Source organism: Siniperca chuatsi, linkage group LG18 (assembly GCF_020085105.1).
Source record: "Siniperca chuatsi isolate FFG_IHB_CAS linkage group LG18, ASM2008510v1, whole genome shotgun sequence".
Taxonomy (NCBI): domain Eukaryota; kingdom Metazoa; phylum Chordata; class Actinopteri; order Centrarchiformes; family Sinipercidae; genus Siniperca; species Siniperca chuatsi.
In genome coordinates, this window is record NC_058059.1 from 25,698,580 (window position 1) to 25,724,485 (window position 25,906).

Here is a 25,906-nt window from a genome sequence, read left to right on the forward strand (position 1 = left end):
ATCCAAGCTTTTTCAATGAAAGCTACTGCCTGCTGCTGCTGGAAACCAGATTAATGAGAGCGCTGAGACTGAACCAAAGCAGTAAAGTTATGGGCTGGAAAACCAAAACAGTATATAAAATACACCTGTGTTTTTTGGGAGTGACTTTACCTCTGTACAACTATATAGCGCCTTTGTTTGGTTGGTCATATACTAAGCTGTGACTGCGGGACAGCAAGTTCTATATTTGACAGAAATTTTGCAGAGCTTTTGGACGTCTGCTGCTACATTTTCACAGATTTTGCAGTCCATCCATGCATTTCAATTGAGTGACTGATTTGCAGGGAATCTTTTCCGTTTTTTGCACTGATCCTGTCAACATCATGGGCATGGAGAATACAGGTAATCGTTCAGTGGTCGTGACTCTAAAATGCCGTATAAATTTTGCTGATGCTAATTTGCTTATAGCTCCTAGAAAGAGCTAACAACCTGACTGATTTTCTGGATCAAAAGGCATGGGCTCCACAGCATGAATAGTATGTGGAAGACTTTAGGGAATCGGGATACTTGTTTGACCAAGGAGCAGTCTATCTTTACATAACAGAAGCCGATGAAATGTTTCTTCATGGAACTACACCACACATAAATTTTTTTGCCAGAGACTGGGATCATTTCAGAAACAAAATTTTTAAAGAGCTAACTCAAAAGGGGTGTACACAGTAGAAACACTATGACCCTGAATCCCACATCTTCGACTTAAGACATGCCTAATTATTTTCCAAAATCCCAGGATGATGGCAAAGATAACTCCTGGGTGGTGGTAAAGAGTTGGGGAAAGAGAAAAAAAAGAGCTAGAAAAACGTTTATATTGTAATTATACAGATGAACTTTACAATCTCACTCATGCAGTGACATACTTCCATCGCTTTATATCAAAGGGCATCTGGGAGAAATTAAGCAAGAGCTTTTTAATAAAAATTATGCAAATGCACAAACATGTACTGGACTGTCTTGGGATCATAATGCCTTCTGCGTACGTCATTCGAGACATTGCTGCAGATGCTTTGCAGAAATGTTTGATGAACTTGTTTCTCATTTCAACACTGAAATAGATAACTACAGTGGATGATGAGTTGAATACAGTAGTTAAGGATTCTGTGAACAATGTTTAGTAGATACAAATACCTGTATTGATTTTTTGAAAAGTGTATACCTGTAAACATCATTGTCTGGTAAGACAAGACAGCCAATAATGTAAACATGCCTTTAAAATAAAATACCTAAACGCAGGTGGTGAGTGTTCATTTTATGACAAAAGCCATGGACGAGGTTATGAAAAAGATATACTATGCACCAGAAAATGCAGGGGGATACGGCAGTAAACAAAAACTTAATTGACAGTACAGGTATTCGCTGTGCAGACTCTGATATAGAAAACTGGATCTTCACAGAAGAGTATAAACGTTTTGTTTTAAGAGCCAGTTTTCTATATCCGAGTCTGCACAGCGACTAAAAATGTGTTTGTGAATACAATAGATTGGCAGTTCCAGCTAGATCTAGTGGACATGTCAGCTTATTCTTCAGAAAACGATGGGGTACATTATTTTTTGTATGTATAGCCTCTAACAATGTTTTAGATGAAAGTATAATACCCCATAAAATACAGACAGACAAAGGAAAGGAATTCTTGAAGAGTTCGAAGCATCGAAAATAGAATTATTCACTTCACCATATCAAATGAGACTAAGGCCTCTGTTGTCGAACGGTTCAATAGGACTCTAAATCTAAAATGTGGCGTTATTTAACAGCCAATAATTTTAAACGTTATGTAGACGTTTTGCAAGACTTAGTCAGCTCATACAGTCAGAGTTATCATCGTAGTATTAAAATGAAACCATCTGAGGTAACAAAAGACAATGAGCACATTGTCTTTTGTGCTTATATAGGTTGTTAAAAAATAGGAGTAATTCATTTTTTTTAAAAATGGGGATTTTTTAAAGCTGGGGGTACGGTGAGAATTTCACTATATATTATACCGATGAATATTTTACTGTAATGGAATGTGTTCTGCAGAGTCCCCCTGTTTTTAGGTTAAAAGATTATGATGAGATATTACAGGGGACCTGGGGACCTTTATGAACCAGAGCTGCAAGAAGTTATTGTGGATAAAACATTTAAAAAAAAAAAAAAAAAAAAGTAGGGTTTTTCCAAGCGTCCTGCATACTGAGACTACTGGCTTACATGGTTCTCTCATTACATTACCTAGCAATTCTTTATTATAAACACATTTTACCCCTACAACACAATAGCAAATTTTTGTTTCAGTTTAAAGTACCTTATGAAGTGCGATTAATAGAAATTCAGCTGATGTGTTTATCGCACCACATCCTGCCGATATTAATGTTGGAATAAAGCAATATAGAACATCAAACCGTAGGGCAGTTATGTATCTTTTTATTAAAAAGGACCAAACAATAATATGATCACAAAGACAGACCACACTACCTTAAGCTCTGTAAAATACACAGACAGCATCAAAATCTCTCTCAAGTAAGATCAGAATCAACATATTCCTTTTACATACGGAAAAGTAATAAAACTACACTTCTGACCCACAAAATATCACTTTTAGACAATGAGTGATCATGTATCAACCGTATATGCACAATACAGACCAACACAAATGCATACTATACAGCGCAAGCGGGTGATTTACTAGGATACAGTGGCCTTGGTTCTCAATATGGGGCTGGTCTTGGGGGTATTTTTCATGGCTTGTTTAGACTTGCATTACCCATTCTCAAGAATGGATTAACCGTAGCAGCACTGCTTTTAAAGACAGCATCTAAAAACATTGTTTGATGTTATCACCAACGTCATGAGTCAAGGAAGTACACAGACTTAAATACACTCAGGTGAGGGGAGAAAATGAGACATAGGTGAAACTAATCAGGACGAGGTAGATAATCAAAAATGGCAGGAAAAGCAATCAAAGACAGGAAGCAAAACACATACATGTACTTATTGTACATGGAATATACATTTTCTTGTGGATCTAAATAAACAACTCTGAAATGATAATGTCTGTTTCTTTGTCTTTTTTTAAAAAGACAAAAAGATATACAATTTAAAATGTAGTCAGTTAAATGTGTTTTACGAGATAAAAAAAAAAAAAAAAAAAAAAAAAAAGACTTGTTTCAATTTCTGTTAAGAGGAGTAGGGGCATCAGATGACTCTCAAACTCGTCGATTTTTCTCTTGACTTGATTTGGTACAGCTGATAAAAATGTATATTCAGCATAGCCAATGATTGCCAAGTATTGATTCCATCCTGTAGTCGTCTCCAGAGCCCCGATCCCGATCCCCGAACTTCTCCAGTCTCCAGGTTGTGTCACTCCAGCTACCAGTCCTGTGTATCTCCACTCTCCAGTGTGTGTCCCCACAACCCCAGAGCTCCTCTCCAACCAGTCTAAGGACGGTAGAACTATCCTCTTCTCATTAACAGTTTCCTTTGGTGCAATAAACTATCCTTCTCATCTTTGTGTCTCCGGCCTGTTCTGTCCGTAACAACGCTTTTAATAGCATGATCCAATTGATTTTCTGCGGTCTCTCGAATAGACTCATGTGTGGGTTGTCTTCTTTAAAGATCAAGTTGTTGTTGAGGCACTAGAAACATTTTTGTCTTGAAGCAATAAGATCAGATATAAAGGGAACTGTTGTAGTTTTCCAAGCAGGAGGGAGTAGGACCCAAACACAGACACTGAGGTGGAGCAGGTGTAGTTCAGTGATTTTAATGCAAAAGAAAACTTATACGGGTTACTGGCAGGCAGAGGTCAAAACCAAAGAATAAGTCCAACACAGGCAAACAGATACACCAGGGGGCAGGCAGAATCCAAATCCAAGGAAATCAGGCAGAGAATCCAAACCATGAAGTAAATCTAGAAAGAGCCAAACTAAAAACGCTTGACACATAGAACAATGACAAACTAACAAAGAGATGAGGGAAGCTCACAGACTATATACACAGGTGAGGGCAGGATAACCAGACACAGGTGACACTAATTAGGGTGGAGCAAACAATCAAAACTGGAGGGAAATGCAAACAAAGACAGGAAGTAAAACTAAACAAGACACATGAGGGGGAAAGAGCATTTCAAAATAAAACAGGAAATACAATACATAACCCTTCAAACCATGACAGGAACAGCAATACTCAGGAGAGTCAAGAGAAATCCTCCAGACTGGTTAATCAACTTCTTTTTCTTTGACACACACACACACATTTTTATCAGTAATTAGTCTAATCCTTTTTAAATTTTTGATGCTGTGATTTGTTTAAAGGGACCTTGCCTTTTAAAGCATTGTATGCTATCTCATATAATATTAAAATATAATCTGGGGATGCAGATTTAATAATATTCTTTCTCTGAGAAGGAGATGCTCCAAGCAACATTTTCAATAAAGACACGTTTCTTCTGATACGCTCGGAAATTATTTTATTCCTTTTTTGACACATACACAACAGGCAGTTCAGTAAGCAGGTCAGTTATGAGCCGGAGATGATCGGGTATTTTGGCTTAATAATCAATCAATAGATACCTATAAGGAACATTTGTAGCATCATCAAAACATTTCATAAAAAATGTACTTTTCCCAGGAAACATCTGCCTGGCCATTAGCATGACTTGATATTTGTCTCAAGGGTTTTTAAACAAAACAAGATCATTTGTGTTCAATTTTTGGCCAAAACAACTTAAATTTCTATCATGACAATACTTTGTAAACATATTTTGCATCACTCATTTAATCATCAATAATCAACAAATTGTTTTTATTTACAGATAACAATGCATCATCACATAAAGACAAAGGCAAACCAACAAAATTCACATTTCTAATTTTTAACAAATCGTCATACAGAGGTTGCCAGCATGAATAAATATATACAATGTTTTCAATATTTTTTAATATCAGTTTTTCAACATTTTTACGAAATAAGTCTTTTCGCTGTTTGACAGACCTGATACAGTTAGACTAAACGGATGTTGTACTCTAAAATCAAAATCAATAATCTCTCTAAACCCCGTTTTAATAACCATAGGGTAAAGTCAGATCAGAGAAGACGCAACGTTTAGTGTACACCACTTGAAATCTTTTAACAACTGATTTGTTTTTTAGCTTAAATGCGTTTTTATTCCTCACTATTGTGTCTGATGTCATCATTATATTTTATACTGTCTTGTCACAATTCACAAACTCATGCTCAAGATTTACTAGGGTATCGTGTGTGACCATGGGCACGTTGCATTCAGAGTGATTCCCTTGAATTTCAGCTGTGTCTTGTTGTTCAGAGTGTGATAAGCATAACATTTTGGTCCACCAGACACAAATTCTACAATGTAGTCATCACCCCCGGTGTCAACACAGTACATTTTATCAGTCCAAAGTCATTTTCAATCTGCTCAAAGTCGCGAAAAATTATTTTAGGATGTCCAGCTGGGTAACTTGTACAGGCCTGTACAGTTGGATACAATGATGTGAAGTCATATGTAATAATGCATTTTCTAACTTTGTAGTGTAGTCTGTATGCATTGGTGTGACCCCCAAACAGTGCTTTTTGCAGGTTGAGTCTTTCAGGAGCCTCGTAATTTTTCAAAAAGTTCTGCAGTCTCTGGTCTCTTTTCTTGGCATGTTCCCATTCACATTCCCACATCACCCGTAGTTGGAGTTTGTGTTTCTGTCTAAGAGCTTGCACTTTTTCTTTAAACTGTCTGTAAAGAACCCCAAATGACATTTACAGAATTTTTATGCCTGGGGCTATAGCACTTTGGGCAGCCATGCCAAAAACAGCAGGCAAACTCATATGCTGTGCGTACATTGTCGCTTTCACAACACCATCAACATAATATGGGCCAAACTGTTTTTCTACATCGCTGGACATTGATGGACCTCTCAGTACTACATTGAGAACGCCGTCTGGTGCCATTATGTTTGTTGAAAAATCAACAATGCCTGTTAATCAACGTTTTAGTATGTCCAACACGGCCTGCATACTGACCATGCTGACACTACATAAGTCTAGAGACTTTCATATTTTAACAGCATTACATTTCCTTCTCTCTGTGATCTTAAAATCGTGCATCCCACCCGCCCGTCTTATGTGTTCAGCCAATTCAACTTCTTCTTCTTTTCCTTTCGGCTGTTCCCTTTCAGGGGTTGCCACAGCAAATCATGTGCCTCCATCTAACCCTGTCCTCTGCATCCTCTTCACTCACACCAATTAACTTCATGTCCTCTCTCACTACATCCATAAATCTCCTCTTATCTCCTCTTTGGTCTTCCGCTAGACCTCCTGCCTGGCAGCTCCAACCTCAGCATCCTTCTACCAATATATTCACAGTCTCTCCTCTGAACATGTCCAAACCACCTCAATCTGGCCTCTCTTGCTTTATCTCCGAAACATCTAACATGAGCTGTCCCTCTGATGTACTCATTCCTGATCCTGTCCATCCTCGTCACTCCCAAAGAGAACCTTAAGCTCTGCTACCTCCAGCTCTGCCTCTTGTCTTTTCTTCAGTGCCACTGTCTCTAAGCTGTACAACATCGCTGGTCTCACCACCGTCTTGAACACCTTTCCTTTCATTCCTGCTGATACTCTTTTATCACACAACACACCTGACACTTTTCTCTACCCGTTCCAACCTGCTTGCACTCGCCTCTTCACCTCTTTTCCACAGTCTCCATTGCTCTGAACCGTTGACCCTAAGTACTTAAAGTCCTGCACCTTCTTCACCTCTGCTCCCTGTAACCTCACCGTTCCACCTGGGTCCCTCTCGTTGACACACATGTATTCCGTCTTACTGCAGCTAAGCTTCATTCCTCTGTTTTCCAGAGCAGACCTCCATCCTCCATCTCTGCATAGATTTTGCAGTATATTATTACCCCCCATATGAGCTTTTTCGGCTTTGGGGTCTGGCTGTTTGCATTTGAGATGTTTGATCATCAGTATCTGGTTCGATAAATTCTGAGGTATCTCTTTCCAGTATACCCAGTTTTTGCAATAGATCAAAACTCTGAGCAAGGGTCATTTCTACATCTTCAGATAATGTAGCAATTTTGTTTTCAATATCGCTTACGTTTTCAGGGGTGGGTGATGTTTCATATTCAAGCCAATTTTCTTCACTATCTGAATCTGTATCACTAACCATTTGCCCAATTTCACGCTCTATATCTGACAAGCTCTTGCGGGGAGAAGAGGATTCATAATCATTTTCATTGTTGCTTTCATCGTCACTGATTACAATACCGCATCTTTTGCCATGTTTTGATTTGCATGCATATTTACGAGCCATAATTAAACACTACAAAATAAAACAACCAATATCAGACACAAATTAAACGTTTACCATATGTGCATAGCATACACACTTAATCATTTAACTTTACAAAAAGTATATTGAGCATTTCCTTCATCGTTCCCACCTCCCTTCTAAGATGCACAACCTCTTTTTCAATTTTATGGCATTTTCTTACTTGTTTTATCGCAATACTGGCTAATCTCTTGGCATTGTTTACTACCAAAGTCTACATGTTAGCAGTTGTGCCTTACTACGTTTCAGCAGCCCGTCATGTTCATTTTGTGAATAATTATGAATCTTGTTTTGATGTGGTTGTTTGACTCTTATGCTTTATACCAATGATGTGATGCATTGTTTCTTACTGTGAGCAGATTGTTCCTCCTCCAAGGGAAAGTTGTTTTCATCCCAACACTATCCCTGGGGTTGATAATTCTGCTACCTCTCTCAAGTCCTGGGTGTCCTGAATCTCATAACTGATTCTTGATCTTCTGGAATTGATGGATCCTGATGTTCAAAAGAGCCAGACTGTGGAGTATCTGTGATCTCAACAGGACTGGTCGGGATTGCAGGTCTTGGGATCGTGTCTGGTGTTATTGAATGTTTGGTCCGTATTTCTGCAAGGTTTTGAAATAATATCTCCTTAAATAATCACATTCTGAAATTGTTTCATTTACTGTGTTTAAAACGATATATTTACCTGTATCAGCTTTTGTCTGTTGAAGGAAGGACAGTCTCCTTTTGCAGTTTGGTATGAAGTTTGTTGTGTACCTAATATTTTTCCTTATACCCCCATTTAAGCAGAAAACATACACAGACCCATACACAAGTTAAATTATGAACAGTATTATATAAATATAATATAATATATATAATATTGATTGTGCATTATTGGATACAGAACACCGACCGTTATTCACATACTAAATTCAATTCCTCTAGAAAAATATATGTTTATTTTAAATCAATACATATGCTCTATATTCATGTCATAGACAAATGCAATACTCACAAAAACATAGCATTTACCTAAGAAAAATCTTCTCTTGCTTGATCCACTGCTAGAATCTTTCTGCCCCGGAGACTTTACCTCGCTAGCCAGATCTGTTTTGAAAACGCATTTAAAATAAAGTTTTGGTAATACTCACAAGATGCAATGTTTACAGAGTCTAGTTGTGTTCAATATTCTTCTGGCAGGAGGAAATGAAGGGACACACAGAGTCTCCGGGGGGATCTGGTGGATGACATGGCCCTGAAAACGACTTCTCTATTTATAGACCGCACCTCACTTTTTCACATGTTTTGGTAAAATTAACACCCATATGAGAACCGTAGAATAAGAAACTCCTGTCGCCTGCAGCTGACTTTGTAGAAAATACAATTTTATTTTATTTTAAATAAACGGGTTCATATGAATACATTCACTCTCAGTATTAATAAATATAACTTCATGATCTTTTGTAACAAAGGCAACTCCTACTCCAAAATGAATATATAATATTTATAAATGAAACAGGAATTCTCCAAGTATTGAATACAGATTCTTAGGATTCAATACAGATGAAAGACTAAATTGGGAAAAGTCATATTAAGCATTTATGCAAGAGGTCCATCATTCTTCTAATTTCCCATATTTTCCACCCTTACTTGCGGTTCAGAAGAGATTTTTTGAGAACAGATAAGATCCATCTGCTCCTCTTTCTAAGAAAATTTCCCTGCTAGATCAGGTAAATGTTTTTCAAAATGCTTGTTTAAATACATGAATTGCAAGTGAGATCTTCCAGATACTTTTCTTAATTTTTATTTTATATAATCAGAATGTCAAATGGCTCCAGCACACACATACATGAACGCGTGTGTATGTGGAAAAGGGTATATTTTATATACTACTCAAAACAATGAGCTGAAAGAGCTGAGGAGAACTGCAGAGTTGGTGATAATTCTCTGTGGGTTCATCACTATGAGTGACTACTTTCACATACAAGTAGTAATGTTATCCATTGTTAATATAAAGATATTGATTAAAATTGAAAATTAAAATAAAATAAGAAGCTTTAAATTTAGAAGATTTTTCCATGTGTGATATTGTGTCATACAGTATGCAGTGTCTTCTGTATTTGCTTTTTCTAACCATATATTGTAATATGATGCTTATATTGATTGAAATATTCAAATTCAAGACACCATTACATCATTACATTACATTACATGTCCAATGTATCATTTTTCCAAAAATTCAGCCTGACATATGTGGTATTTTTTTTAAACCTTTGGGATATGGAGTAGAATTTAAATTGAAAGTCTGTGGGTTTAAGCAATGCCTGGCCAGAAAACATGAGTTCTAATGGAGCCACTGGTCAGTCCAGTTGGGATGAAGAGGTTAATGATGCTGAGGTAGATGAGTGCAGCGTGAACACAAACTTTCGTTTTTGGAAATAAGCTCTAGTCCTTGTAAATCTTTCATAACATATCCCTAAGGAATATACATGCTGTGATACATGAAGCTTGTTATTTAGTCCAAGATGGTGTATTGGAACATGAAGGCAGTGGATGATGAGAAAACAGACGCACTTCCTGCAGGTTAAAGTCAGAGCACATTAAACCTTTGTTATCGGTCACTGAGATCCCACCGATTACACCTGTAACCACCTGTTTTTCCCACTCTGCTTTAATAAAAGGCTTAATCAACATAATGCACTCATCTTGTTGGGTGGAGGCACCCTATCTGATCTTGTCCATCCCACTGAAGCCCATTTCCTACTCGACCTTGACATCCAGCTGGCATCAAGTTGGCATCCATCCTGTTCAGCAGCATGATTAAATACACAATATTACAGGCCCAGAACAGGCCTTTTGTTGGGACTAAGCAGAATCTGAATTACCAGTACAGTTAACTTCTTACAGAAAGTGAAAAATAAAAACAGCAAAAAAATTCTCCCATACTTCATTGAAGTAAATTAATTAAGGGAACTTGTTAAAATCTACTTTTGTGTGTTAGATTATGCTTATCTAATATTGCACAGTAATTGTAGGAAACTGAGTAAAAACAAGTAATGAGTGAATTATAGAGTTTGTTGCATCAATACAGCCAAATTCATCTAATACTTGTCACTGGCTGCTTGGTTCATTTAAATCGTGTCATTGAGTTTTTCTTTTTGTCATAGCTTTGATTTAAGTAGCATTAACTTTATTATCTCTACTTTTATATTTTTACATTCAACAAAAATGAGTAATTTCTTTTGTAGTTGATACGAATGCTGCAAATTTGCACACTGTCTAAAATAAATGTCTTCTGTTCTGGTTTGTTGCTTCTCACTACACCACAATCCTATTATAAAATGCACAATAAATTTAAGATGCAGAACCTTTTGATCCAAGCTTCATGGCTGTTTTTTAGGCTTTTTTCCCCTTTATTTTGTGCAGCAGTGCAAGTAAACTTTTCAGTTCCTATTAGTCAAACAATAATTGTATCACTATTCACTGAGATAGGCACTGACAATGGTGCCCACAAGTAGCTAACATTTTAGTATCTGCTGCTAATATGAACACTGCAGTCACTGTAATGTGGAGATAAAGGACAAAGGATAAAGAATAAGGACTATCCCACACAGGCGAGTAGACCTCAAAATGGCCAACTGTTAAGACATAACAGCCAGCAGAGGGCGCTCAAATTTGAAGGCGCACTACTACAGAACGTTGGTGTAGCCCACTGCCTATCTAGTGATTTACGTCCCAAAGAATAAGATTTTTTTAATAACAAACGTCACTTCAATAACGTAAATGTCTGGATCAGGAAAACAGTGCCAAATGGGACCGACTCAGGACTCTTTCGGTGTCTAGTTTATTGTTATAGTACAAAACATACGAATGGGTCGCAAGTAATTTCCTCAGCAGTGAATCACTAATGTACGGTTTTACAAGGTGTCCACAAATGCAGCATCTCTAATGAGCCGCTTCCTTCACTTCCCGGAAACACAAATCTACATTCACCAAGATGGCGACATTGACTGTAAGCCGGCCACAGCTCGGGGGTTTCAGTTTCGAAAACTGTAAGAGGTAAGCGCTTTTCAATGGATGAAATTCAGACCAGAATAAGTACATCACTGTGTTTAATAAAATTTTACCTTTTATATTTAGACGTTGTGTAGAGTAGACGTGTTTTGATATAGTTTTCGTAGAGATGCTAGCTCATGTTAAGTTGGCTTCATGCAATGACTCAGGCATTTCTCCACGCTAGTAACGTTAAGGTTCACTTATCTTCTGCGTTTGAACATAATGCATGTTTTGTGGTTTAGAACAGTTATATAACTTGTGTTTTTTAGTATCGCAGTTACTATGTTATTTAACGTTATATTTATTTTTTTTACAAGGAAAGTAGCAAGGCGGAGCGTTTATTCTCTTGATATTCAGCCGCTATCTGTTTAAATAGCCGAGTAGCGTTAAACTATAGCTAGTTTATAAAGAAACAACACCACAGGAAACAAAAGAAGTCAGAGGCAGAAAATACTTACTGGAGGCACTGTGTGATTAAAATATGTCATAAATTAGCAAGTACTGTTCATGTTAATACAATTCTATGGTGTAAACGGGGTTTTGTGGGGGACATAATGCTGTGCACCAAAGGTCCAGTTAAAAGTCTTAAACATGGAAATTATATAATTTAGTCAGATATTTACCCTAACCCACTGTACCACTATTCACACGTGCTGAAAGGCATTAAAAACACATAGATTAACGTTAGCAAATTCTGGTAATGAACCCAGATGGTGAAATGATAAGGGTTTTCAGAATCCTAATATAGTTTGAATAACCCCCTTACACCTGGCATTAAAATGCGTTTTGGGTGATTGGATTGCAAACGGATAGTGCTTGACCACATGAAAGTGCAGGTGTAAATGCACCCAAGACACACTGAGGATGGATTGTGATCCGATCGGCCAAACCACCTCCGAAGGTTGTCAGGGACGCATTGTGACCGCACTGAACACAAGCATAAATGCAAATGCGTTGTCGATCCACATACAACAACTACGTGGATGGGAATACGTATAGTTGCAGTCTTCTGCAAATAAAATCAAAAGTTTTAGGCTCACACAGGCAATGTTGTGCATGAACTAGAGCTGGGCGATATGGCATATTTTTTAAATTATATTTATATATTTATAGGTTGTGCATATATATATATATATATATATATATATATATATATATATATATATATATATATATATATATATATATATGAGATATATATATATATATATATATATATATATATATATATATGAGATATATATATATATATATATATATATATATATGAGATATATATATATATGAGATATATATATATATGAGATATATATAGATATATATATATATATATATATATGAGATATATATATATATATATATATATATGAGATATATATATATATATATATATATATGAGATATATATATATATATATATATATATATATGAGATATATATATATATATATATATATATATATATATATATATATATATATATATATGAGATATATATATATATATATATATATATATATGAGATATATAGATATATATATATATATATATATATATATATATATATATATATATGAGATATATATATATATATATATATATATATATATATATGAGATATATAGATATATATATATATATATATATATATGAGATATATATATATATGAGATATATATATATATATATATGAGATATATATATATATATATATATATATATATATATAGATATATATATATATATATATATATATATATATATATATATATATATATATATATATATATATATATATATATATATATATATATATATATATATATATATAGATATATATATATATATATATATATATATATATGATATATATATATATATATATATATATATATATCTCATATATATATATATATATATCTCATATATATATATATATATATATATATATCTCATATATATATATATATATATATATATCTCATATATATATATATATATATATATATCTCATATATATATATATATATATATATATCTCATATATATATATATATATATATATATCTCATATATATATATATGATAGATATATATATATATGAGATATATATATATATATATATATATATATATATATATATATATATATATATCTCATATATATATATCTCATATATATATATATATATATCTCATATATATATATCTCATATATATATATATCTCATATATATATATATATATGAGATATATATATATATATATATATATATGAGATATATATATATATATGAGATATATATATATATATGAGATATATATATATATATATATATATATATATATATATATATATATATATATATATATATATATATATATATATATATATATATATATATATATATATATATATATATATATATATATGAGATATATATATCTCCATTTTCCCATTTTCTCCAAAATAACATGCTATAAATTCCCAAATAGTGGCTGAGGCCTTTATTTCTCTCACCTGCAGAGGCCAGAGGATTCCAGGCTTTTTGAAGCAGGCTTAGAGACAGATCTTTATTTCTAATTCCCTCTGTTTGATTATCTTTTAATATGAAGCCTCCGTGTTTTCTGATTTGCTCCTGTTTTGCTGTGATAAGTTACTGCATTATGTTGTTAATACCAACAGTGCAGTTTTTTTAAATATTATTTTAATCATTTCCAGAAAAAGTGATCAAATATCTACAACATCTATGTAAATAAGTAATTGCACCCTTATATTGATTTAATAGCTTGTTGCGTTGGCTTTAGGAGTGATAATTGAAAACAAATACCACCTATTATTTGGTATCTGACATTCATTCAGAGAGACTAGGATGTTTTTGAGCATGAACCACTTCATTTTGTAGGAATAAAATAATAAAAGACACGATACTAAGTTTTACTTACATACACAAACATGAATGAAGCTCAGGCTTTCACGAATTGACCGCAGCATTTTATTTTCTGTGGTTCATATCTTGAACAAAACCTAATTAACTTAGGGACATCATAACTAGCCACCACATTGATTTACGTTGTTAACTAGCCATTATATATAGCCATAATTTAACGTAGCCTACATTCTTTACTAGCCTTCGTATACCTTGTGTTTGGTCCGCTCTGTGGACTGGATACACAGACTGTGACGTTATGCTTTCTGCTGAGATGCTGAAGCATAGACGTTGTGCTGTTGTGGTCGGCTAGTAGAGTTTTACAATAGAGACGCTGTACAGAGCGTTCTCTGGCCTGTCTCTCCTCTGCGCCCCTCGCGATTTTCTCTCTCTTCCTCCTTTTTGTAATCCGCGCTGTCAAATCACACGAAAGACGCTCTGAACCGTCTCTGACCACACACAGCGTCAGCGCACTGTGCGATAGTAACAATCATCCGTGCAAAACACAGTACGCTGTATATAGTTATATGGTTTAAACGAAGCTTCAACGCAAATAATTTGAATCGATGATTTTTAATCAAGTTACTCGAGGAATCGTTTCAGCCCTAGTTTGGGGAGTCTGACTGGGAGAGCAAGTCTCCTGGATGTAAACGCCGCCTGCTTTTAATGCAGAAATGAATTACTAAAATGCGCAACAAATAACTCAAGTATAAATATGGTCATCTGCCTTGTCGCTCATTAATTGATACTCGAATATATCGGATATATTGCCCGGCCCTAGCATGAACGCGCTTAAAGAGCGCCGTTCATCGAACATGCTCATGTTTTTGGTGACCGGTGAACCGAACGTGTCCGTTTGTAAACGTGAACTCACAGGCTGTTGAGTTGAACTCAATATAAACTATTAAAATAACACAAAGGAGTACATATTATGAAGAAAAGTAGCGCAAGGAAACGACGTCAGGCGGAGCTATTACATTACTGTAGTTACAGAGCATTTTTGGACCCGTGAAAACGAGGAATATGTGACGTTTGGTTGTTTGAGCTGACAGAGCGATTGGATCTCGATCAAATCTCAGTGTGGACACTGGAGACCTATTAATACCAGGTGTAAATGTAAATCATATTTAGATACAATCTGGATACAAGAGCATGTTAATGCCAGGTGTAAAAGATTGGTGTAAGAGATTTTGAGAATTCAAGTGTCAAGTTAAACAGCTGACGGCCTGTTTAAATTTGTTTTGACAGTCATGGTCTGACTGCACAAGATTTTATACATGTGCCTTTTTAAAATTGTTTTAATTCTTATTATTTTCAGAAATGCAGTTTTGGAAGGTGACGCTAATAAATTGGGATGCAGCTTGCCTGTTGCTCGGAAAACAGGAACTACCATCTGTGGTCTTGTCTTCAAGGTGAGTAACAGAAACCAAGCCACTTAAAAAAGTTAGTTGGGCTTAAAATTGTAGTTACATTATGAACATAAAGTGGAGTAGGTGGTTGTGTATTAGTCTACCTTATTATTTTTCACAATTTTTCATGGTGTAAATAAATATTCAAACACACGATATTCTACTACACGGAGTTAAATCTAGTTCACTGTGTGTTCACACTGGCCAGCACAAATGTGCAGAGCGAAACCATAGGCAATACTGTAAGAGGACAGGTGGTGATGTTGTCATTTTCACTTGCTGAAAACACAATCACATATCCAACTACTCCTTTATCAGTCTTTCACAAAATATACATGAAACACTGCTGGCTCTTTCTTTTCTGTATCTTTTATTTTCTTCTTGTTTCTGCTCCTGATATGTTTTATTGTAGACTTTTTTATAACAGATATTTTGACTTCATAGTACATTTCAAAGGCACAGGTGTAGCTAATATCATTAATAATGGCTGCATTCGATGTAGTTCCTATAATTATTGATAATAACCTGTGCTTTTCATCCCATAACAAGTCAAAATGTGTGGGAAAAGTCTATGGGCATGCTGCCAAGTCATCATCAATACAGTTGGCAGTGTGTGGCATAAAACTGTCCTGAAGCATTACATTTGGGGGCTTCTATCGGTGTAAATTCTCCATCCTTTTTGGGGGTGGAGTGTCTTCTAAATCAATGTAGTTTATTATCTTTTGTAATTTCCGATTGAAAATAAAGGGATATGTGTGGTTCTGTTTGCAGCCATCTTCTTTCAGAAGCACCAGATATGTCCCCTTGTCTAATCTTCTCCTTTTTAAAAATTTGAACAGCAGCCTGCCCAGTGGGTACAGATAAAATCTAGCTGCTTGGATAAATGTCACATTCACAGTATATCATAATGTTAATTATAGTGCATTGTCCCTGATTTAAACAAAGATTTATTAATTGTTAAGCTATCATATCCAGACTAAATAAATCAATGCTGTCTGAATAGTATGTCACAAGCTGTCTTTATTTATTTTATTTTTTAGCAACAGAAAAGTGAGTGGGTAAAAGTGTAGTGAGCACAGGTGTTATGAATTTGGTTAATTAATGGTATCCATGTCATGTAGGTACCAGTGATACACTGCAATAAGCCTATTTCACAGCAGACATTTGGATTTGTCATAGGAAAAGCACAGGTGTTACTAATTACATTAACAGGCAGAAACTGTGCTTTCCCTATTGTGACATGTCAAAATGTCTTCAGTGAAAAGGGTCCATTAAAAGGTCTTATCTTTCATCCAATTACAACATATGGTCAGAACTAAATGTTGTATCATTTATTTGATGACTCAACCATTTCAGTTTGATTATATCAGACAAAGTTCAGGCTTTCCTTTGCGTCCATGGTCACATGTGAGCCTCTCTATGTGATCAGTTAAAGGCAGAATGAGACTAACATACTGCAGTATTTCTCTAGCGCTGTATTGTCTCTGATTTCCAATGAGGTGAAGGGACTGTCTTAAAGCTCCAAGGTGTTTCCACCATCTAGTATCCTTAATAAATCATATATTGGTTTCAGTTAGCCATTAGCTACATCCTAAATCTCAACATCTCAACCTACAGTATGTAATTGTAAATTCATTAAATAGTGAGGCATCAGCTGTCCGACAATGTTATTGAGTGATCAAGATCTAGACCCTAGGTCCTAACTGAAACATAATTACATACTTGGGTGCTGTCATTGTCAAAATAGAGAAACAAATCAGAAGGTGTCACCAGACTTTGCTGAAAAGCACTAAAGCAAGCAGCATTACTGAGTGTGGGTTTATTGGGTCTAAGTGATGTTTTGTGTTTCCCTGTGAAGGACGGCGTCGTCCTCGGAGCTGACACCAGAGCCACTGAGGGCATGGTAGTGGCAGACAAGAACTGCTCCAAGATCCACTACATCTCTCCCAACATTTAGTAAGTGACAAGAGCTCAGGTTTTCAATACACTGCAGGGTTACAATCTGACAGAGTTTGGGGATTGTGTTTGCTCAGGACTTGCATCGTCTTTACATTGTTTGACACACAACCTTTGTGTATTCAAATGAACAAAGATGAAATTTGGTGATAAGTGTTATAGAGTCCACGTGGGCTTCATGCACCATCTTGGGTGGAAAAACATTTTTATTTTATAAAGATTTTAATTTTCTAATCCTACTCATAGTGGCTGATTTGTAGTGTTTTATATTATTTTTAAGCTTCATGTGATGGAGCTGAGGTGTTGTATAACTGACAGACCCCTGTGTAATTTTGTTGTTGTCCAGCTGTTGTGGAGCAGGAACAGCTGCAGACACAGAGATGACCACTCAGATCATCTCCTCCAACCTGGAGCTGCATTCCCTCTCCACAGGCAGGCTGCCACGTGTGGCCACCGCCAACCGCATGCTCAAACAAATGCTCTTCAGGTACGCTTCTCAGACTAGATCGGTATATATCATGATATAATACATTTTCTGGAAAATCGGTAGAGAAACTGTTGATAGATACATCACCCAGTTTTGGTCAGTTTTAGTGAAATAAATACCTTACAAACCAAGGTACTTAATCACATTGATGCAAAAAATTGTATTGCCATTTCATATCCAAAAATCTGCCTTAAATTCTTTATACTTGGTATGAAAAAGTAAGTCTCTGATATGCACAGACGTGAATTTTCTACTGTGTGTGTTTGTTCAGGTATCAGGGTTACATTGGGGCTGCTCTGGTCCTGGGTGGAGTAGACTGTAATGGTCCTCACCTTTACAGCATCTACCCGCATGGCTCCACTGACAAGCTGCCCTACGTCACCATGGGTCAGTCTCACTGTTTCTACATACTTCTCATATTTTGGTTGCAGCTTGACGTCTTGATGGTTTTTTTTTTTTTGAGGATTAACAGTTTTTATCTACTGCATTTATTGTCATTTATTACAGTCCATTAACTTTCTTTGAGGATCTTGATTATTTTGCTCAATCCATCTCAAAAAGGCAGCCATTTTAATAGTTAAACCTCCTCAAGTGTAAGTGTAAAGTAATACTGGATCACATTTTAAATTGCAGTTTAAGTTTTGGTGCAATAGAATTACATTTAATCTAGGTTTAGAGTAAAAACTAAACTGAGGATTAATGAGAGGTTTAAATTTAATTTTAAACTTGTTTTAAAGTTTGGTGCAACATAATTTAAAGTTAAACCATAATTTAATCTGGTTTAAAAAATAATCCTTGTGGGTGCAACCCAGCCTAAATGTCCTCAGCCTGGGACTCTTATCAAGCATGTGAAATTTGGAAGAGCTCTGAGGATGTGGAGCTGAGGTAGCACAGTTACTAATTTTGAAACAAGGAAGCACTGTTACTAATTTTGGAACCAAGTAGCACTGTTAATAATTTTGGAACCCAGAAATCGCCTCATCACCACGGCAACACTGCTTGAGAAAATGGTAAAAGCTTCACAATTTAGCATCATAACGGTCTTTAGATTACACTGCCCAAATTTTAAGTTGATTTGATTAATTCTCTAGGAGCAGTTCAACATCAAAAAATCCCTAAAATTCGCCAAACTTTGCCGCATTGCCATAGCATTGCCGTTTGAAGAAACCTTACAAGCTTCCAAATGTAGCATTGCAAAGGTCTTTTAGATTGCACTGCCCAAATTTGAAGTCGATCCAATTAATTCTTTAGGAGAAGTTTGTTAAAGTACGGAGCCTGTAAATGATTAAATTCAAAATGTCTGACTTCCTGTTGGGTTTAGGGTATGGCTCCAATTGGCTTTTTTTATGTCTAGAGATGATCTGCCTCCCAAATTTCGTACATCTATATGAAACGTACTGCAAGGGGCTGTTTCGTTGAAAATTTGTAGGGGGCGTTATCGAGCCATTTTGCCACACCCAAGCCCCAGAGTATTCCAGAAAACAAAACACAGCCCTTCTGCTATAGAGTAGACGTGACACCCCCAAGCTCAGTTCAAGTCTGGGCGCAAAGTTTCGTGACTTTTTCAGCATCCTAAAGACCTCAAATATGTGTTTTTCGTGCTCGGGCCCTAACGAGAGAAAAAGTAAAATGTCCTGGAATATCTTGTTGTCCTGGAAAATTATTTCATCCTCCTATTTTCCTTTAGCTGAAAATGAACTACTAGGCTATCTATCAGAGCTCCCTAAAATGGATAACATTGCCATCTGAAAGGGGTAAGTTATGTTCAGCATCATATTAATGTTCAAATGGTAGTTTTGGGTGAGAGTATTTTTAATAGGCTGTTCTCCGTTATGTTGTGGAAATGCTGTGAACATACCCCCATGTCACGTCACATGATAGCACATGCAGGTTGGATGACATAACTTAAGTGGCGAAACTCTGAATAATGTCAGTTACATTAACCTTGAAATGCAAATATTAGTCACTGCTGGCTGGTAACTGGTAGTTCTTATTAGGTTTATAGATAAACGTTGCTTTCTTCCCAAATTGTTTTAAATGGTTGAATAATGTTAAATTGGTCAGCATGTTTGGTTCAGTTGCTAAAGTTGATGTGCTTGCTAGTTTTTTTTTTTGCCTGCAAAGGTTTAAGGTTTGTGGTTGAACTCTGACTAGGAGCAATGGTTTCAAATGTGTGTTGGGCATTGTTGAGAGAGTTGGATAATAATGAACAGGAAGCCAGTGTCAAAACAATGAATGGGAGCCCAACTGCACGTGAGTCAAACACCAGCTAAAAACTGGTTAATGGTACTTTTTTACTTTGCTAGCATTATCTCTTAAAACGCAATGCTGCATTGGACCATAACAATGAAATGTTGAATTTTTGTAGCGGTAGCTCACATTGGGTGTGCCTCATTAAAGATTCCACCTAATATTACTAGTAAAGGGGCTAAAGTATAGTGTAATAAACTAAGAGTGGCAGTTAATAATCCTAGCAAACTCGACTAACTTTGAGTCGTACATTTAGGTATGTAAAGTTCAGTCTAGATTTGTCAGTGGGCAAAATTGTAGGCTACTATTTGTTATTGGTGTTCAGGCAGCAATAGTTAATATAATTCATAGGAAAAAAGGGATTCAGTTAATAATAGTTAAATAATGATAATGATGCATTTTATTTACATAGCACTTGCCAAGCATAGAACACAAAGGGCTTTCCAAAAGAAACAAAATAAAATACAATGACGGAATACAATAAAAAAATAAAAAATATAATATTAAAACAGAGCATAAAATAAGCAAGAAATTAAAAAAAAACAGTAAGAGAAGATAGTAGTAAAAGTAGTGACATTAAAACATCTAACGGTTATGTGCGTATACTGAAATGTTTCTATAACACTGCTTAAAACAGACTTCCACTTTTTTTTGGGTGGAAGGATGTCTGTCTTAATTGTGTCCCCCACAACTTGTGACCCAAACCTACACCCTTGCTTGTTAATCTGAAGGACACACAAAAACCAAGTGTATAATAGTTGAAGGTTGAGGTTTTGGCATGGTCTGATCTCATACAGAATGACTTTCATACAGTCGTCTTTTAGACAACAGCCATGATGGTAATGTATTCTGACTGAGTTGAACACATGGATAATGTCAGTTCAGCGACCCACTTAAGCAGTTTTTTTTCTTTTCTAAAGGCTCTGGTTCCCTGGCTGCCATGGCAGTGTTTGAGGACCGCTACAAGCCTGACATGGAGGTGAGTAATCATAGCAACACAACACACAATCCTATATTGAGTTTGATAGTCCCAAACAAATGAATCTTATTTCCTGTAATAGCTGGTTTTCATTTGAACATCAATGTTGTCTGTTTCTTGGAAGGAGGAGGAGGCCAAGCGGCTGGTGCGAGACGCCATCGCTGCAGGTATCTTTAATGACCTGGGCTCCGGCAGCAACATTGACCTGTGTGTTATCACCAAGGGCAAGGTGGACTACATCCGGCCACATGATGAGGCCAACAAGAAGGGGGTCAGGTGAGAACTATACCAGCGATGCTTCTAAAACTGAAAAAAATAAAATTATAAAATATTTTATAGTATTAATTATTGACTCTTTTCTCCACTCCAACTGAGGCTCTTTCACTGCTGCTGCTGCATTTTTAAACATAAATGTCATAGTGGTCTACATGCACATGCTTTAATATTGCTATAAATCCACTGGATTATAGGTTAATTAAACTTGCTTTCTGGAACAGCTCCCTGAAATGTTGGTTGTATTCATACATTCTATAGTGAGCACACAACTTCAGCTAGTAATTTAGGTCATAAATGAACTACCAGCTATACAATAATCAATAAAAGTTCAATGTTAAACACTTGTCCTTCCTAGAACATATTTTCATGTTGCACATGGGGAATGGTTTTTCAGATTGTTACATCAGGTATCCAAGATGAATAGCAGCTGTTCACTAAGTTGTACAGTACAAGAGGACGTGCTGTGGTGTCTCCTCTGCTTTAACACAATGCATCATGTCATCTCACAGCATTACAGAGCATGTTGGGACATTGTAATGATCTTAAATCATTAACTTCCATCCCTTGATGAACTGGTGGCTGACTTGTATTATTGTTTGTTCTGCTTGAAGAGTAAATGAACACAAAGCCTTGCAGCTGTGAGTACAGATGGAAAGTGCAGACTTACAAGACGTTGCCTCTCACACTGATCTGAATTTGCTACTAACCAATCTATCCACTTGGCCTGCTCGGTTTGACTTTGCATAACTAATGTGCATGGCTGTTGGTTGGTGTGTTGGATGGTTGTCTGAAGTGGCATGCTGTGCTGATGAAGATGAAATCTGTCAGATGTGTGGAACCACATTAAACAAGCCCCAATAAAGATTTGTTTAATGTAACTGTTCAGCCTTAAGTTTGACTGAAACTTATTATTTCATGTGTCTTATTTTCTCCTGATGTAGAACTGGTGACTACAAGTACAAAAGAGGAACTACCGGTGTGTTGACAAAGGTGGTGACCCCATTGGCCCTGGAGGTTGTGGAGGAAACGGTACAGACTATGGATACCTCCTAAAGTACTTGTACAATGTGTTTCTTGATATAACTCACTACCCTCAGAATTCCTAACACAAATGGCATGTTTTTCCATGATTTACAATAAAAGTGTTTGAGTTGATTCATGTTTTGTTCATGACTATCTTAAAGTTGTTTGTTTTTAAAGTTGGTGAGCTACAAATAAAAGTTGAGCTGAGTCCATTTTAAAGGGACCCCTTAGATGAACTGTAGAACTGTAAATTAGTCAGAGATGCCTGTTATGACATATGCTTCATCTGGCAGCGTCACTAAGGAGTGATTATGAATTAGTTTATACATTTGTTTAAAGAATTGGTTCAACAACCAACACTTGTGTTTTTGGATTTTTATTCATAATTCATTGTATAGGTTGACAGTGAAGATAGACAGAAAGAAAAGCTGAGGAGAGAGTGGTATAACATGCAACAAAGGTCCCTGGCCAGAAGCAAACTACGGATGTTTGGTTTGATATGGTATGCATCTTAACCACGAGGCCACCAGTTTAAAAACAGTCACTTTAACAAGAAAAACAAGTTAAAGAAATTGTACATGGAAATTGTGCAGTTGTAGACTGCTTACGAGGCATCAGTTAAAGCTAGTGTTTTAGTTCTTAAAGGATAGGTTCACAATTATGTCTGTCTTAAAACAATAGTCAGGTGCCCATATTAACATCGAAACAGGTTTTCCTTGCTGTAATCATTCCTCCTGTTCATACTGGCCATTAAAAGATCCCTTTCTAATGCACCTCCAATGTAAGTGATGGAGAACCAAATCGACACTCCCCGTTCTGTGCAAAAATACATTCCAAAGTTTTTATAATTATACATTAATATAATAAATATAATAATAATAATAAACTTTATTTATAGAGCGCTTCAGAGAGAGAAATAAAATACCACAGTGAATGATAAAATACATGAAGAGCTAAAACAAAATAGATTGAATTTAATTTATATAGTGCCATTTCATAACAGAAGTTATCTCATTGCACTTTTTCCCTTAATAACAACCTTCATTTAAAAACTGCATTTTGTGTTTACTTGTGTTATCTTTGACTAATATTTAAATTTGTTTGATGATCTGAAACAATTAAGTGTGACAAACATTTAAAAAAAAAAAGAAATCAGGAAGGGGGCAAACACTTTTGCACACCACTATATATTGCAGCTTTATTTACAAGAACAGAATTTTTTTCTGAAGGTCTGTTTACATAACATTCGAGGTTTAGATGTACATGTAACAGACCCAAAACATGATCACAGGTTATTGGATGCTGACATACTTTGTATTACAGAAACATGGTTGCAACACAATACACCACAATAATATTGCAATGCCAGGATGGACATTTCACAATAAAGTAAGTTCTCAATCATACAGCAACATGGCAATTTTCTCTGGTTTACAGATAGAACATCATGGTGGTATTGGCTTCTATCACAAAAACCACATCATCTGTAACATCCTACATGTGCCTTGTAGTGACTTGGAAGCCATAATGTTTAATGTTTAGCCTCTGAACAACAATTACATAGTGCTGTATAGGCCGCCATCATACAAAATTAGCCTATTCAAAAAAAATAATCTGACTATTGTAGTTAGCCATTTTTATCAACTTTCAGGAGGCAAAATAATAATTACACTTGTTTTGAAATCCATAGGAAACCTCATGCAACAGCAAGGTTATAGTCAAATTGTAACCACACCAACAACAGAAGCTGGGACAGTAATTGATCACATTTACATAAAAGATGTTGATCCTAAAATTGTAAATGCGCAAATAATTTCCACATTCTACAGCTACCACGAATGTATTTCTATGGGTTTCTTACTTGCTAATGAGGGCCTGCAACATTCATCACTGAAGGTGGAAAGTCTGTACTACTGTGAGGGAGGCTCTTTTAGTGAGCTTATGAGCTTTTTCATGTGTATGATTTAACAAGCTATACACTTGAGAAAACATTTCCGTCACAGGAGTACAGCACCGCAAGAGACAAGCAAGAGAAATGTCCATCCAGATCTAGTGTCCTTTACTTTACAGATCCATGCAAAATCCACTACATCCACCTCATCACTAACCTGATCCTGCTGCTTGTTCCATGCCTTAGATTACTCATTCTATTCGTTTTTATTTTTTCTACAATTTATGCAGACTGGACTTGCAATCTAAGATTAGTTAAAAAAAGTAGGTTTTGCATATGTCATGATTTTGCAACAAAAGCACCACCTAGTGGCTGATTGGCACCAAATTTTGCACTGAGCTTAGGTGGGGCATGGGAAAGTACTGGCCAAAGTTTCCTGTTATTTGGACAATCCTATGTGGAGATATAACATCACTTCCTGTTTTGACTGCAACCCACAGGAAGTTTTTGTTTTATAACTTGTGCAATTTTTGGAGTATCAAAATTCTTTTAATACATTTTCATCATGAGGGTCCATTGATTCCATGTGCAAATTTTCGTGCAGATCAGACTCACTGCCTAGAAAGGGTTCAAAAAAGTAGGTTTTGCATATTTTGCATTAAAAAAATAGGCAGAAATGGGCGTGGCCTACATCACGGAATGCAGCTTAATTCAGGGAACATGTGCATGTAAGGTTTTCAAATGTGCGACGTACTATGTGGGACTTACTGGCCAAAACACATTTACAGTGGCAAGGAAAAGTATATGAACCTTTTGGAATTTCATGGTACTCTGAATAAATTTGTCATACAATGTGATCTGATCTTCATCTAAGTCCAGGGTATTGACAAACATAATGTGTCTAAAAATAATTACACAAAAAAATTCTGATCTTTCATGTCTTTATTGAACACAGTCATTCAACATTCAAAATGGCAGTGGAAAAAGTAAGTGAACCCTTGAGTTAATGACCTCAAAAAAGCTAATTGGAGTCAGGTTTTAGCACACCTGGAGTCTCGTTAAAATAATACGTTTGGAGGTGTGGACTACAGCTACTTTGACTGATAAAAAAACCCTCGAGTTTGCTCTGCACAAGAAGAACACACTTATGTGAGCCATGCTTCGCCAAAAAGAGCTTTCAGAGGAGTAACAATCAGGAATTGTTGCTTTACATAAAGCTGGAAAGACAAAGTTATTTCAAAGACTTTAGAAATTCACCAGTCTACAGTTAGGTAAACAATCTACAAATGGAGACGCTTTGAGACTGTTGCTACTCTACC

At 35.8% G+C, this 25,906-nt stretch overlaps 1 protein-coding gene and 1 long non-coding RNA gene across 3 annotated transcripts; one reads left to right on the plus strand and one right to left on the minus strand.

Annotated features, from left to right (window-relative positions):
* Positions 1 to 6,763: 6,763 nt before the first annotated feature.
* Positions 6,764 to 11,123, minus strand: LOC122865284. The gene is made up of 3 exons (XR_006375446.1): positions 8,363 to 11,123; positions 8,034 to 8,116; positions 6,764 to 7,950 (listed from the first exon to the last, which is right to left on the minus strand). It is a non-coding gene; the product is annotated as an uncharacterized LOC122865284 (long non-coding RNA).
* A 116-nt stretch (positions 11,124 to 11,239) lies between these two features.
* psmb7 (proteasome 20S subunit beta 7) lies at positions 11,240 to 22,828 on the plus strand. 2 transcript variants are annotated; one of them, XM_044173488.1, is made up of 9 exons: positions 11,240 to 11,389; positions 15,635 to 15,728; positions 17,584 to 17,681; positions 18,028 to 18,168; positions 18,440 to 18,555; positions 21,339 to 21,397; positions 21,522 to 21,673; positions 22,285 to 22,311; positions 22,615 to 22,828. In XM_044173488.1, exons 1-9 carry the CDS (start codon positions 11,328 to 11,330, stop codon positions 22,724 to 22,726), a joined length of 861 nt encoding a protein of 286 aa, XP_044029423.1. In that variant the 5' UTR covers positions 11,240 to 11,327; the 3' UTR covers positions 22,727 to 22,828. The 2 variants fall into 2 exon arrangements, with proteins under 2 accessions (XP_044029423.1, XP_044029425.1); XM_044173490.1 differs by lacking the exon at positions 22,285 to 22,311.
* Positions 22,829 to 25,906: the final 3,078 nt, after the last annotated feature.